The 16,439-nt window shown below is 52.0% G+C and overlaps 1 protein-coding gene across 3 annotated transcripts in view; it reads left to right on the top strand.

Moving 5' to 3' along the window:
* LOC134958375 (kelch-like protein 10) overlaps positions 1-16,439 on the top strand; it is a 141,350-nt gene that overhangs the window by 105,749 nt on the left and 19,162 nt on the right. For all 3 annotated transcript variants that reach the window (XM_063940929.1, XM_063940928.1, XM_063940930.1), the window contains exons 2-3: positions 5,073-5,365; positions 11,578-12,067. In XM_063940929.1, coding sequence (XP_063796999.1) covers positions 5,220-5,365; positions 11,578-12,067 — 636 coding nt within the window. In that variant the 5' untranslated portion in view covers positions 5,073-5,219. The remainder of the gene's footprint in view (positions 1-5,072; positions 5,366-11,577; positions 12,068-16,439) is intronic.

Here is a 16,439-nt window from a genome sequence, read left to right as displayed (position 1 = left end):
GAACACTGCTGACAGTGCTAACACATGATTTTCCGCCCATCAGAGAATCCTTGTGGCTTCTGCCATCGCCATCCTGCTTCTTGTGCCGCCCTGTCGGTTTACATGAGCGACCGCCGTGATGTTGTCTGACTGGATCAGCACCGGCCGGTGTTGAAGCAGGGTCTAGCCTGACTTAGGGCATTGTAAATGGCCCTTAGTTCCAGAATATTTATGTGTAGGGAAGTCTCCTGACTTTTCCATAGCCTTGGAAGTTTCTTCCCTGTGTGACTGCCCCCCAGCCTCGAAGGCTGGCATCCGTGGTCACCAGGACCCAGTCCTGTATGCCGAATCTGCGGCCCCCTAGAAGATGAGCACTCTGCAGCCACCACAACAGCGACACCCTGGCCCTTGGAGACCGGGTTATCCGCCGATGCATCTGAAGATGCATCCCGGACCATTTGTCCCACAGATCCCACTGGAAGATCCTTGCATGGGACCTGGCGAATGGAATTTCTTCGTAAGAAGCTACCATCTTTCCCAGGGCTCGCGTGCATTGATGCACCGATACCTGTATTTGTATTAGGAGGTCTCTGTCCAGAGACGACAACTCCTTGGACTGAACCATACCCAGGAACAGTAGACGCGTCGTAGGAACCAGCTGCGACTTTGGAATATTCAGAAACTAGCCGTGCTGTTGTAGCACTTCCCGAGATAGTGCTACTCCGATGAACAACTGCTCCCTGGACCTCGCCTTTATAAGGAGATCGTCCAAGTACGGGATAATTATTTCGGCCATTACCTTGGTAAATACCTCGGTGCCGGGGACAGACCAACGGCAACGTCTGGAAATGGTAATGACAATCCTGTACCACAATTTTGAGGTACTCCTGGTGAAGAGGGTAAATAGGGACATGCAGGTAAGCATCCTTGATGTCCAGTGATACCATGAAATTCTCCAGGCTTGCAATAATCGCCCTGAGCGATTCCATTTTGAACTTGAACCTTCGTATATAAGTGTTCAAGGATTTCAATTTTAGAATGGGTCTCACCGAACCGTCTGGTTTCAGTAGTACCACAACATTTTGGAATAGTAACCCCGGCCTTGTTGAAGGAGGGGTACCTTGATTTCACCTGCTGGAAGTACAGCTTGTGAATTGCCGCCAGTACTACCTTCCTCCGAGGGCAGCAGGCAAGGCTGATGTGAGGTAACGGCGAGGGGGAGTCGCCTCGAACTCCAGCTTGTATCCCTGTGATACTACTTGCAGAACCTAGGGATCCACCTGTGGGCGAGCCCACTGGTCCCTGAAGTTCCCGAGACGCGCCCCCACCGCACCTGTCTCCACCTGTGGAGCCCCAGCGTCATGCGGTGGACTCAGAGGAAGCGGGGGAAGATTTTTGATCCTGGGAACTGGCTGTCTGGTACAGCTTTTTCCTTCTTCCCTTGCCTCTGTGCAGAAAGGAAGCGCCTTTGACCCGCTTGCTTTTCTGAAGCCGAAAGGACTGTACCTGAAAATACGGTGCTTTCTTAGTCTCTAAGGAAACCGGAGTTAAAAAAATTTCTTCCCAGCTGTTGCTGTTGATACGAGGTCCCAGAGACCCTCCCCAAACAATTCCTCACCCTTATAAGGCAGAATCTCCATGTGCCTTTTAAAGGCAGCATCACCTGTCCACTGCCGGGTTTCTAATACCCTCCTGGCAGAATGGACATTGCATTAATTCTGGATGCCAGCCGGCAAATATCCCACTGTGCATCCTACTTTAATATGCTCTATGTTAGCAAAACAGTTAGCAGTGCCACCTTTTTTGACAAACGTGTGAGCGCCTTATCCACCCTAGGGGATATCTCCCAACGTGACCTATCCTCTGGCGGGAAAGGGTACGCCATCAGTAACTTTTTAGAAATTACCAGTTTCTTATCGGGGGAACCTACGCTTCTTTACACACTTCATTCATTCATCTGATGGGGGAACAAAACACTGGCTGCTTTTTCTCCCCAAAAATAAAACCCCTTTTATGTGGTACTTGGGTTCATGTCAGAAATGTTTAACACATTTTTCATTGCCGAGATCATGTAACGGATGTTCCTAGTGGATTGTGTATATATCTCATCCTCGTCGACACTGGAGTCAGACTCCGTGTCGACATCTGTGTCTGCCATCTGAGGTAACGGGCGCTTTTTGAGCCCTTGATGGCCTTTGAGACGCCTGGGCAGGCGCGGGCTGAGAAGCCGGCTGTCCCACAGCTGTTACGTCATCCAGCCTTTTATGTAAGGAGTTGACATTGTCGGTTAATACCTTCCACCTATCCATCCACTCTGGTGTCGGCCCCACAGGGGGCGACATCCCATTTATCGGCCTCTGCTCCGCCTCCACGTAACCTTCCTCATCCAACATGTCGACACAGCCGTACCGACACACCGCACACACACAGGGAATGCTCTGACTGAGGACAGGACCCCACAAAGTCCTTTGGGGAGACAGAGAGAGAGTATGCCAGCACACACCAGAGCGCTATATAATGCAGGGATTAACACTATAACTGAGTGATTTTTCCCCCAATAGCTGCTTGTATACATATATTGCGCCTAAATTTAGTGCCCCCCCTCTCTTTTTAACCATTTGAGCCTGAAAACTACAGGGGAGAGCCTGGGGAGCTGTCTTCCAGCTGCACTGTGAAGAAAAAATGGTGCCAGTGTGCTGAGGGAGATAGCCCCGCCCCTTTTTCGGCTGACTTTTCTCCCGCTTTTTTATGGATTCTGGCAGGGGTAATTTATCACATATATAGCCCTGGGACTATATATTGTGATGATTTGCCAGCCAAGGTGTCTTAAATTGCCCTCAGGGCGCCCCCCCCCCCCCCCCCGGCGCCCTGCACCCATCAGTGACCGGAGTGTGAGGTGTGCATGACGAGCAATGGCGCACAGCTGCAGTGCTGTGCGCTACCTTGTTGAAGACAGAAGTCTTCTGCCGCCGATTTTCCGGAACACTTCTTGCTTCTGGCTCTGTAAGGGGGCCGGCGGCGCGGCTCCGGGAACGAACACCAAGGTCGGGTCCTGCGGTCGATCCCTCTGGAGCTAATGGTGTCCAGTAGCCTAAGAAGCCCAAACTACCACCTGTTAGGTAGGTTCGCTTCTTCTCCCCTTAGTCCCTCGCTGCAGTGAGTCTGTTGCCAGCAGATCTCACTGTAAAATAAAAAACCTAAATATACTTTCTTTCTAGGAGCTCAGGAGAGCCCCTAGTTTGCATCCAGCTCAGCCGGGCACAAGATTCTAACTGAGGTCTGGAGGAGGGTCATAGTGGGAGGAGCCAGTGCACACCAGGTAGTCCTAAAGCTTTCTTTAGTTGTGCCCAGTCTCCTGCGGAGCCGCTATTCCCCATGGTCCTTACGGAGTCCCAGCATCCACTTAGGACGTCAGAGAAAAGTCAGTTGAGTGTCTGTTTTTTCCTATCTAATAGACAGAAAAAAACAGACACCCACCAACTTTTCAAACATTTGAATTCCCCCGATAGACATAACTGTGGCAGAAATTGGTCAGATTTATGATGTAATCAATTATTTCTGTATGGTGGCAAAGAAAGGACGGCCAGACCTGAGCAAACAAAAAAACACTAGCAACAGGCAATGGAGGATGGAATGCTTCACCAACCACAGAGGCCGGGGCCTACAGTACGAAACACTACACTAACAGTATCACCTAACACACCCCTAACTCACCCATAGGCTGGAACAACCATGTGATCAGCACCAGGGCCAGCTCCAGCCTTGTGGTTTAAGCCACATCCGGCATATCTGCCTTCAATTCTTCTATTAAACCGGTACAATAGAGGACCTGGACCAGAACCGGTACAATAGAATAGTGCTCACTATGACCACTATTAAGCCTGGTATAAACCACATTTTACATCTGCGTTTTTGGTGTATAAGGCATCAACTCAGCTTGAGATCAGAGCCGACGCGAACCACTCAACAGCTCCTGCAAAGCAGGGAAGCGTTGTGCTGAAGAGGCACTCTCCCTGCTCTGCTGTCTTCTACCACTATGTCTGTCACACTGTAGGACAGGCAACAGGCCAGTAGCATGAAGCGCTGCTCCAGTGCAGGTCTCTCTGGCTTGGTCCCTCATCTCTCCTCCTACCTGCTACACCTTTGGCAGTGGCAACGGCAGCACTCTCTCGCTGTGTGCAGTAAGTACCGCACTCCCCCCTCTTTCCCCTCCCATCCTCCTGAGGACATAAGTGTAAGGGGCACTTCTAGTGTAAGGGGAATTATATGTGGCACTACTACTGTGGGTGTTATGTGTGGCAATACTACTGTGGGCATTATGTGTAGCACTACTACTGTGGGCATTATGTGTGTCACTACTACTGTAGGCATTATTGTGTGGCACTACCGCTGTGGGCGTTATGTAAGGCGCTACTACTGTGGGCTTTATGTGTGGCACTACTACTGTGGGCATTATGTGTGGCACTACTACTATGAGCAATATCTGTAAGGGGCACTACTACTGTGGGTGTTATGTTTGGCACTACTACTGTGGACATTATGTATAAGGTGCACTACTACTGTGAGCGTCATGTGTAAGGGGCACTACTACTGTGGACATTATGTATAAGGTGCACTACTACTGTGAGCGTCATGTGTAAGGGGCACTACTACTGTGGGCATTATGTGTGTAAGGGACAATACTGTGGGTATTGTGTATAAGAGGCACGTGTATAGGGTACACTACTATGTGGTGTAATATGAATATGGGGCACTATGTGCGATTTAATGTGAATAAGATTGTGATACTATGTGGCGTAATTTGAGTTGGGGGTCACTATTGTGTGGCCACACCCCTTCCTTGTGAGACCACACTCCTTTTGTGGTGCACGCTGTCCATTTATGTATGGGAGGGCGCAATTTTTTTATTTGCAGGGGGGTGCCAAACACCCTAGCCCTGGCCCTCCTTGAGACCCTCAGTTCAATAGGTTTATTTGGATTTTCCCCATTGTACATCTTGCCCGGTAGTTATATGGCTAACTAAGTAGGATATATAATAACTAATACGCAAATCATCGCCCCTCATGAAATTCCTCCTTCACTTGGTCTTGCAGAATGTATACAATGAGTTCCTATGGAGTAAAACCTCAGCACCCACAATATTTCATGTCAGTTGGTGGGAAGGAGCAGATGCTGGGATAGCACAGGCCATCTTCAGACTGGACAAGGAAGAAGACACGTCAGTGCCCCAAACCAGCAAAATGGAGTGCAAAATGAGCTCGATGGCCTGCTGTATTTTTCTTAAATTGAGACTGGAGGGAAAACTGTGCGATGTTGTGATCAAAGTCAACGGACATGAGTTCAAGGCTCATAAGAACATCTTGTGCGGCTGTAGTCCTTATTTTAGGTCAGTATATATAGTGACTCATTACAGTAAGTAGTAGAATCTTGTGGGGAGCTGTGAGCTGTCCTGATCTGTGTGATTGTGTTAGTGATGGGAATGGGACAAGACAATGAGTTACTGTAGATCGAGGAAAGAGCAGGGTCCCCGAGCAGCACAGAGCAGTGATCCCGGCCTCTGTCACACTGGTGTGGGAATATTGGCCCTCATTCCGAGTCGTTCGCTCGGTAATTTTCTTCGCATCGCAGCGTTTTTCTGCTTAGTACGCATGCGCAATGTTCGCACTGCGACTGCGCCAAGTAATTTTGCTATGAAGATAGTTTTTTTACTCACGGCTTTTTCTTCGCTCCGGCGAACGTAATGTGATTGACAGGAAATGGGTGTTACTGGGCGGAAACACAGCGTTTTATGGGCGTTTGGATGAAAACGCAACCGTTTCCGGAAAAAACGCGGGAGTGGCTGGAGAAACGGGGGAGTGTCTGGGCGAACGCTGGGTGTGTTTGTGACGTCAAACCAGGAACGACAAGCAGTGAAATGATCGCAGATGCCGAGTAAGTCTGAAGCTACTCTGAAACTGCTAAGTAGTTTGTAATCGCAATATTGCGAATACATCGTTCGCAATTTTAAGAAGCTAAGATTCACTCCCAGTAGGCGGAGGCGTAGCGTGTGTAACTCTGCTAAAATCGCCTTGCGAGCGAACAACTCGGAATGAGGGCCATTGTGTTCCCAACACACCTCTGTATGGGAGAACGTTCCTGCATCTACTTCTGTCCTACAGCGCCCTCCATTATATTCTGCACAAAACACAAATTAGGAGCAATTTGCAAGCATTGAGATCATGTAGCTGAATGAAGCATGAAGCAAATGTAAAGACATTGGGGGTCATTCCGAGTTGATCGTAGCTGTGCTAAGTTTAGCACAGCTACGATCCTTAACTCAGACATGCGGGGGGACGCCCAGCACAGGGCTAGTCCGCCCCACATGTCAGTGCCGGCCCCCCCACACAAATACAAAAGCATCGCACAGAGGCGATGCCTTTGTACTTGAGGAGTAACTCCCGGCCAGCGCAGCTTCTGCGGATGGCCAGGAGTTACTCGTCGCTCCCGCTGGCCGCAGCGGCTGAGTGACACGTCACGCAGTCGCCGCGGCCCGCCCCCCCCCCCCCCGAACGGTCTGGCCACGCCTGCGTTGGCTGGACCACTCCCCCTAAACGGCGGCTAAATGCCGCCATTCAGCCCCCTCCCGCCTAGCGACCGCCTCTGTCTCAGAGGCGATCGCTAGGCAACGATGACTGCCATGTGCCGGCGCACTGCGGCGCCGGCGCATGCGCAGTTCCGACCCGATCGCATGGCTGCGAAGAAGTGCAGCGTGCGATCGGGTCGGAATGACCCCCATTGGTGGAGAAGGCAAATGCTGACGCCTGTGCTACTGTGTTATTCTTCCCTATATTGTAAATTGGTAAAGCTGAGCATGGATTTTTATATATGTACTGGCATTTCTATATATAGATATAACATGTGCAGGGAGAGATTGATTTGGGTGTGGTGAGTTCAATCTGCAATCTAAATTGCAGTATAAAAATAAAGCAGCCAGTATTTACCCTGCACAGAAACAAAATAACCCACCCAAATCTAACTCTCTCTGCAAATGTTATATCTGCCCCCCCTGCACTGCACATGGTTTTGCCCAACTGCTAAAAAATTTCCTGCTGCGATCAACTTGGAATTACCCCCAAAGTATAAATCAGATGCTAATTGCCATGTTTCAGAAAAATGACAGTTAGGAGCTAATTAGTTTTATACTAGTTTATCTCTCTCCACTTCATCACTCTCCAAGGCTTACTAAACTGCCCTGATAGGGTTAGTATTAGGAAAATCAATCTCCTATATAATAGCCCTATTCTGTGACCTTGTGATTCATTTGCTAACGCTGGGCGGAGTCACAACAGTGGGCGGAGTTATTCAAATGAGTCACAGAGATCTGGCCAAATCTACAGGAGACTAGGAGCAGAAGCAGATAGCATGGGCATTGGGCATGTCACAGGCAGGGCTGCATACCTCCCAGCTTTCTGCAGGAGATTTCACCAGGCAGAAGGAGGGAAACACACTCGGCGAAAAGGGGGCGTGGCTTCACGGGAGGGCCCCCGTTTTCGTCAGTGAGGGGGCTTGCCCAGCGCTCTGTGAGCTGCTGGCATGCCCCCAGGGGCTGATTATGAGTCCGGGGGGCACAGGGCACTTGAGACAGGGGAGCCCTATCTCATTGCTGTGCCTACTGTGGGTTGGGGGCGTGGCCTAATTGCGGCCCGCGCGGCCACGCCCCCTTATGCAAATTCCGATTTTTATTTTTTTATGGGATTTTGACCCCTCAGCTAGGGCTAAATCCAGAGGACGTGGTCGCTCCCCCTACACACCCGCACAGGGAGAAGAAAGCAGGGAGACTGCTGCCTCCCTGCCACACCACAGACCTGCCAATATGCAGCAGCGTGTGCTGACTGTAGCACAATGCTGCCGCTGTTGCTGGCAGGACGGGGGGAGCTTCTGAGCTGGGACAGAGCTACTCCAGCCGGGGGGCCCCCTAAAACTGTGGGGCCAACGGTGCGTATCCCCTGGCCACCCCCCCCCCCCCCTTAATCCGGCTCTGCTGCTGGAACCCCCCCCCCGTAATCCGTACCCCCTGATGCCCCCTCTCCCTCTGTCTCCACTATTCACCGCTGCTCTGCTAAGCAGAACAGCGAGTACAGGAGCTTTCCAACTGCCCCCCCCCCCCACCGCCGGACACTGCGACCCGCGGGTGGGACAGCGGGACAGACCCCAAAAAATGGGACTGTCCCGCGAAAATCGGGACATTCGGGAGGTATGGGGGTGTGTGAGGGGTATGTCATACAGACAGACGGGCACCGGCTCACTGTGTGCTTGACCCCCCACATCGGCATACTCAGCAGGGTCCCTCTGGTGCGGAGGAGCGTCACTTTCTGACACACTCCACGCTTCTTAGCTGCAGTTTAGTGGGGCACCTGCCGCTGTGCAGGTTCCATACTGCCTCTGTTATCTCCAGCCCCGGCAACCCCACCGCTAGCTGCAGCGCTGCCACCCGCAGTGGAGTGCGCCCAGCTCATTCACACACTTTAGCTGGCGGGTAGCGCTGCAGAAATCCGAGCTGCTTGCAGGCTCTGACCCACTCCTCCCTCCAGCCGCAGCGTCTCCTGGGAGCTAACCAGTCACTCCCAGTCTCCCCTTACCACAGTGCCCGGAAGCCGTGAGGTCCGCGCCACGTGCATGCTATGACCCCCTCCTCCCTCCAGCCGCAGCATCTCCTGGGGGCTAACCAGTCATTTCCAGTCTCACCTTACCACAGTGCCCGGCAGCTGCGCGAGGTCTGCGGTGTGTGACTGAGGAGGGGGGGAGGGATGCAGACTGGCAGAGAAAGCAGGACTCCAGCCTGAGAGAGTCAGCCATGCCAAGTCTCCAGCAGCAGCAGATCCCAACAGGTTGGAATGGAACAGCAGCAGCCAGCAGCAGTGACTCCGGTAAGACACATCTGTCTGTCACCACTGTTTTGTCCCTAATACCAAGCTCTCCCGTGCCCTGTGTTCTGTCATGTCCCTGTCACCCCTGGCCTTGCCCTGCCACCCTTATTCTGGCCCTTTCACCCTTATCCTGGCCCTTTCACCCTTATCCTGGCCCTGTCACCCTTATGCTGGCCCTGTTACCCCTATCCTGGCCCTGTCACCCCTGTGCTTGCCCTGTCAACCCTATACTGGCCCCGTCACCCCTGTCCTGGTCCTGCCGCCCCTACCCTGGCCCTGTCACCCCTATCCTGTCCCTATCATTTCTGTCCTGGCCCTGTCACCCCTGTCCTGGCCCCGTCACCCCTGTCCTGGCCCCGTCACCCCTGTCCTGGCCCCGTCACCCCTGTCCTGGCACCGTCACCCCTGTCCTGGCCCCGTCAACCCTGTACTGACCCTGTCACCCCTGTCCTGGCCCTGTTACTGCATACCCTCCAACTACCTTTTATGGCATGTACAGTACCCGCAGCGCCTCCAGACCTCTCCCCAATGCACTACACCTCCGCACCTTCCCCTCCACCACATGCGGCACTCCACCCCTCCCCCACATGCTGTGCCTCCAGACCCCCTACACCACCCGTGGCTCCCACTCCTCCACCCCTTCACCACCCACAGCACCTCCAGGCCCCTTCCACCATTCACCCCCCTTATACGTCTCCCCCCACACCTGCCCCCCTCCACCCGCAGCATCTGCAGACACCCTCCTCCATCAGCGGTCCCCCCCTCCCCCACCCCTCCCCCACCAATGGCACCCCCGCACCTGCCCCTCCACCACCTGCAGCACCTCCGGACCTCCTTTCCCATCCGCCGCAACACCCGTACCTGCCCCTACCCTACCCATGGTGCCTGCGGTCCCCTACCCAACCCCCGGCACACCCATCCCACAGCACCTCCGGAACTCTTTACCCATCCACAACATCCCCACACCTGCCCCTCTCCCACCCGTGGCACCCCTGCCCCTCCCCCACCTGCAGTGCCTCCGGACCCCTCCCCCATCTGCATCCCCCACTCCTCTGCCCCTCCCCCACGCGCAGCACCTCCCGAACCTTCCCCATCCGGGCCCCACCCCCACTTCTGCCTCCCCTCCACCCGCAGCATCTACAGACACCATCCGCAATCCCCCCCGCACCCGCTACATTCTGTACATCGTGCCCTGCAGGTGCTGTTCACGCCGTCGCAAGGGGCTGCGCCTCCTTCACCATCGCACGCCCTTTCATTGTGCAATATTTAACCACTAACAAAGGAATCCAGGTAATACTCCATATAATACAAATATTAAACCCCAGAAAGGCATGCAAGGGTTAAGGGGGCGTAGCCCCTTGCGACGGTGTGAAGAGCGCCCGTAGGGTGCGATGAAGCACCTAGTAAGATATATGTATATGGGGCTCTCCCTTCTCTCTGTCCTCAGTTCCATCCTGATTTTGTAATCTCCTGATGCAGAAACATGGAAACTGAGTGTAGCCGGACATGCATGAACATAACGCTATGCCCATGTATATGATTATACTGTACTTATTACAGTCATTTACTATGCAAAGTGCATGTACTGTACATAAGGGGCTGCTATTACACTCAGCTAACACTAATGTGCTGACTTGTTAGTAGATTTATCACCCAACATTCCTGAATTCCATAGCGGGACATTTCTAAACTGGTGAAACACAACTCTCTCATTGTATTTTGACTAATGCCAGCGGCTGTACGACAGCAGTCTCCTCCTGGGCTTTAGGAGGGAGCCTAGAGTGCTTCATGGATCATTCTGGTGCTGGCAAATGGATTGATGGAGACACAGTAGTAGCAGCAGCGGCTGCAGGGTGGGGCTGCAGCACAGTCCATCATTCAAGTAGGAGAGCCACACGCTGGCAAACATCGCCAGCCGGGCTCACTGGCAGTTGGTGTGGCTACCCTATTTGAATTTTGGACTGTGCTGCAGCCTCTGGAGCTGCCACTGGTAGTAGTGTTTACATAGGCTGAGGGGAAGAGTTGAGTGTATTGATGCTGTTCTATGCTAAATTTGGCGTAAGCACACTGGCTTAGGGATGGCCCTCGACCAGCGATGAATCAAGATAATCGATGGTTTATGGCTGATGTAGAATACTTTTGCAATTGATGGGTGAGCACCAGATGGTTTCCCTCCATCAATGGAAAGGTATAACCAAATACTTTTTTTTTCCTAATGTGGTGCCAGGACACGGAGCATAGCTCTGCCCCCTGACCTGCTAAGTCCCGCCCCTGTTTTTTTATTGGTCCGCGGACCAGCCAGCACCTTTCAGTAGTGGCCATCGAGTGGTGCAAACCATTGATGGATCACCATAGATGGTTGTGTACCATCGATGCTTATAATCGATTGTATCATCGATGGCAACCATCGTTGGACACCCCACCGATGGCCATCCCTACTCTGGATGGATAGCCTAGTTTCTCCAAGTGAGAGAGTTTATTGGTCATACATAACTCCCAACAACAGTCAATGATAATTTGGGATGGGTGGAGTGGCTATGACATGCCAGAGGTGTGTCCGTATCATGGTGTGTGTGGCTTCACACTCAGTGGGTGTGTCCACCTCCCGGTACTGTCATAATGGCATGATACAGAACGCATCATATGTGGGACAGTTACAAGGTAATAATACGATTCCTCTCCTTCCCGGCAGAGCTTTGTTTTCCAGTAGTTGGAGCAACTCAGAGAAGAAACTATATAACATCCCTGGCATCTCCCCGGATATAATGAGTCTGATCGTAGAGTATGTGTACACCCGGTCTGTGACCATCACCACCAACAACGTGGAGGAACTCCTCATTGCAGCTGACCAGCTAAACATCATGGGCATTGTACAAGCTTGCTCCGAGTTCATGATAGGCCAACTGTTTTTGGAAAATTGCATTGGCATCTGTAAGTTCACAGAACATTATTATTGCCCGGACCTCCAACAGAAAGCCTACCTGTACATCCTGCACAACTTTGAGGATATAGTGAAGACCTCACACGAGTTCCTGGAGCTGTCAGCGATGGAGCTTAGAGATTTCATATCGAGAGATGAGCTGAACATTAAGCAGGAGGACGTTCTATTTGAGGCCATCATTAAGTGGATTGATTATGATCCAACAGCACGGAAGCAGTATATGTCCACTCTTCTCTCTGAGGTATCTCCATCCTACTTCCTATCTGTTCCCGCTAAGCTGCGTGATCTGGAACTAGTACTGCTAAAAACTTTTCAAATGTAAAAAAAAAATCCATTGTGTGAGGTTGCACTGAACATCACATTCACAACACTTTATCATTTATTATATTCTCTTACAAAAGTGTAAAGCATGTTGTATTTCTCTGACGTCCTAGTGGATGCTGGGAACTCCGTAAGGACCATGGGGAATAGCGGCTCCGCAGGAGACTGGGCACATCTAAAGAAAGCTTTAGGACTATCTGGTGTGCACTGGCTCCTCCCCCTATGACCCTCCTCCAAGCCTCAGTTAGATTTTTGTGCCCGACCGAGCAGGGTGCAATCTAGGAGCTCTCCTGAGCTTCTTAGAAAAAGTTAGTTTTAGGTTTTTTATTTTCAGTGAGACCTGCTGGCAACAGGCTCACTGCATCGAGGGACTAAGGGGAGAAGAAGCGAACCTGCCTGCTTGCAGCCAGCTTGGGCTTCTTAGGCTACTGGACACCATTAGCTCCAGAGGAACCGAACACAGGCCCAGCCTCGGAGTCCGGTCCCAGAGCCGCGCCGCCGGCCCCCTTACAGAGCCAGAAGCAAGAAGAGGTCCGGAAAATCGGCGGCAGAAGACATCAGTCTTCACCAAGGTAGCGCACAGCACTGCAGCTGTGCGCCATTGCTCCTCATGCACACCACACACTCCGGTCACTGAGGGTGCAGGGCGCTGGGGGGGGGGGCGCCCTGAGCAGCAATATAAACACCTTGGCTGGCAAAAATACATCACATATAACCCCCAGGGCTATATGGATGTATATTAACCCCTGCCAGATTCCATAAAAATGCGGGAGAAAAGTCAGCGGAAAAAGGGGCGGAGCCTATCTCCTCAGCACACTGGCGCCATTTTTCCCTCACAGCTCCGTTGGAGGGAAGCTCCCTGGCTCTCCCCTGCAGTTAATACACTACAGAAAGGGTTAAAAAGAGAGGGGGGGGGCACAATTTAGGCGCAGTATACAACATATAGGCAGCTATAAGGGAAAACACTTTTTTATAGGTGCTATCCCTGTGATATATAGCGCCCTGGTGTGTGCTGGCATACTCTCCCTCTGTCTCCCCAAAGGGCTTTGTGGGGTCCTGTCCTCTATCAGAGCATTCCCTGTGTGTGTGCTGTGTGTCGGTACGGCTGTGTCGACAGGTATGTGGAGGATAATGAGGTGGAGGCGGAGCGAATGCCTGTAAATATGTTGTCACCCCCTGCGGGGTCGACACCGGTGTGGTTGAACTTATGGAAGGATTACGTGAAAGTGTCAACTCCTTACATAAAAGGCCGATGACACGGAACAGCCGGCTACTCAGCTTGTGCCTGTTCCAGCGTCTCAAATGTCATGGGGGGCTCTAAAATCGCCCGCTACCTCAGATAACAGACACAGATGTCGACACGGATACTGACTCCAGTGTCGACATCGATGAGACTGGTGTACCCTCCAAATAGGTCCACCCGTTACAGGATTGAGACAATGAAAAATGTATTACACATTTATGATTATACCCCAGGTACCACATAAAAGGGTATTGTGTTTGGTGAGAGAAAACTATTAGTAGTTTTTCCTGCATCTGAGAAATTAAATGAGGTGTGTGAGGAAGAGTGGTCTTCCCCCGGTAAGAAATTGATAATTTCTACAACGGTTATTGGCAGCGTACCCTTTCCCGCCAGAGGATAGGTCACGCGGGGAAACACCCCATAGGGTAGATACAGCGCTTACACGCTTATCAGAAAAGGTGGCACTACCGTCTTCGGGTACGGCCGCCCTGAAGGAACCTGCTGATAGAAAGCAGGAGGTTACCCTATAAGATATGGTCACACACTAGGGCATTATATTGCGACCAGCCGTTGCTTCGGCATGGATGGGCAGTGCTCCCGCTGCGTGGTCAGATTCCCTGTCGGAAAATAACTATGGATAGGGACAATATTTTGCTGAAAATAGAGCATATAAAAGACGTGGTTTTATACATGCGTGATGCACAGAGGGATATTTGCCGGCTGGCATCAAAAATAAGCGCTAGGTCCATTGCCGCCAGACGGGGGTTATGGACTTGGCAATGGTCAGGCGATGCCGACTCGAATCGGCACATGGAAGTTGCCCTATAAGGGGGTAAAACTGTTTGGGGATAGTTTTTCAGACCTCGTTTCCACAGCTACTGCTGGGAAATTAATTTTTTTACCACAGGCTACCCCACAACAAAAGAAAGCACCGTATCATCAAGTACAGTCCTTTCGGCCCCAGAAAAACAAGTGGGCTAGAGGCTCATCCTTTCTGCCGAGAGGCAAAGGTAGAGGAAAAAAGCTGCAACACACAGCTAGTTCCCAAGAGCAGAAGTCCTCCCTGCGTCCGGTAGGTCCACAGCATGGTGCTGGGGCTACTCAGGCGGACCCGGGCACGGTGGGGGCCCGTCTCAGATATTTCAGCGGACAGTGGGCTCTCTCACATAGATCCCTGGGTCCTTCAAGTAGTATCTCAGGGGTACAGGCTGGAGTTCGAGACGTTCTTCCCCCCGCCGTTTCCTAAAATCTGCCTTACCGGCACCTCCCTCTGCCAGGGAGACGGTGTTGGTGGATATTCAACACTATAATCACAACAAGTGATTGTCAAGGTGCCCCTCCTTCAGCAAGGAAGGGGTTACTATTCCACAGTGGTTGTGGTACCGCAACGGTTCGGTGAGACCCATCTTGAAATTAAAATACTTGAACTTTTACATCAGAAGATTCAAGTTCAAGATGGAATCGCTCAGGGCGCTTATTATCTCCCTGGACATCAAGGATGCGTACCTGCATGTCCCCATCCCCCCCCCCCCCCTAACCAGGAGTACCTCAGATATGTGGTACAGGACTGTCACTATCAGTTCCAGACGCAGCCGTTGGAGTTGTCCACGGCACCGAAGGTCTTTACCTAGGTAATGGCCGAAGTGATGATACTCCTTCACAAGAAGGAAGTTTTTATTATCCCGTACTTGGACGATCTCCTGATAAAGGCGAGGTCCAAAGAACAGTTGGTAGTGGGGGTAGCACTCTCTCGGGAAGTGCTACAACAGCACGACTGGATTCTCAATATTCCAAAGTCACAGCTGGTCCCGACGACACGTCTTCTGTTCCTGGGAATGTTTCTGAACGCAGACCAGAAAAGAGTGTTTCTTCCAGTGGAAAAAGCCGAGGAGTTGTCATCTCTAGTCAGAGACATCCTAAAACCAGGACAGGTGTCGGTACATCAATGCACACGAGTCCTGGGAAAAATGGTAGCTTCGTACGAAGCATAATTCCATTCGGAAGACTCCACGCAAGGACGTTCCAGTGGGACCTGTGGGACTAATGGTCCGGGTCCCATGTACAGATACAACAGCGGATAATCCTGTCAGCAAGAAACAGGGTGTCGCTGCTGTGGTGGCTGCAGAGGGCTCATCTACTAGTGGGCCGCAGATTCGGAATACAGGACTGGGTCCTGGTGACCACGGATGCCAGCCTTCGGGGCTGGGGTGCAGTCACACAGGGAAGAAATTTCCAAGGAGATTTCGCTTCACATAAATATTCTGCAGCTAAGGGCCATTTACAATGCCCTAAGACAAGCAAGGCCCCTGCTTCAGAACCAGCCGGTACTGATCCAATCAGACGACATCACGGCGGTCGCCCATGTACACAGACAGGGTGGCACAAGAAGCAGGATGGCGATGGCAGAAGCCACAAGGATTCTCCGATGGGCGACCTACACCCAGGAGAATGGGGACTTCATCCAGAAGTTTTCCAAATGCGGGTAAACCGTTGGGAATGACCACGGGTGGACATGATGGCGTCCCGCCTCAACAAGAAGTTGAAAAGATATTGCGCCAGGTCAAGGGACCCTCAGGCGATCGCTGGGGACACTCTAGTGACACCGTGGGTGTACCAGTCGGTTTATGTGTCTCCTCCTCTACCTCTCATACCCAAGGTACTGAGAATAATAAGAAGGCGAGGAGTGAAAACCATACTCGGGGTTCCGGATTGGCCATGAAGAGCTTGGTACCCGGAACTTCAAGAGATGCTGGCAGAGGACCCTTGGCCTCTGCCGCTCAGACAAGACCTGCTGCAGCAGGGACCCTGTCTGTTCCAAGACTTACCGCGGCTGCGTTTGACGGCATGGCGGTAGAACACCGGATCCTAAAGGAAAAGGGTATTCCGAAGGAAGTCATCCCTACCCTGATCATAGCCAGGAAGGATGTCACCGCAAGACATTATCGCCGCGTTTGGCGAAAATTTGTTGCTTGGTGTGAGGCCATGAAGGCCCCGACGGAGGAATTTCAACTATGTCGATTCCTGCACTTCCTGCAAGCAGGGGTGACGT

The sequence above is a fragment of the Pseudophryne corroboree genome, chromosome 9 (assembly GCF_028390025.1).
Source record: "Pseudophryne corroboree isolate aPseCor3 chromosome 9, aPseCor3.hap2, whole genome shotgun sequence".
NCBI classification, from domain to species: Eukaryota; Metazoa; Chordata; class Amphibia; order Anura; family Myobatrachidae; genus Pseudophryne; species Pseudophryne corroboree.
This window is presented reverse-complemented; position numbering and strand designations above follow the sequence as displayed.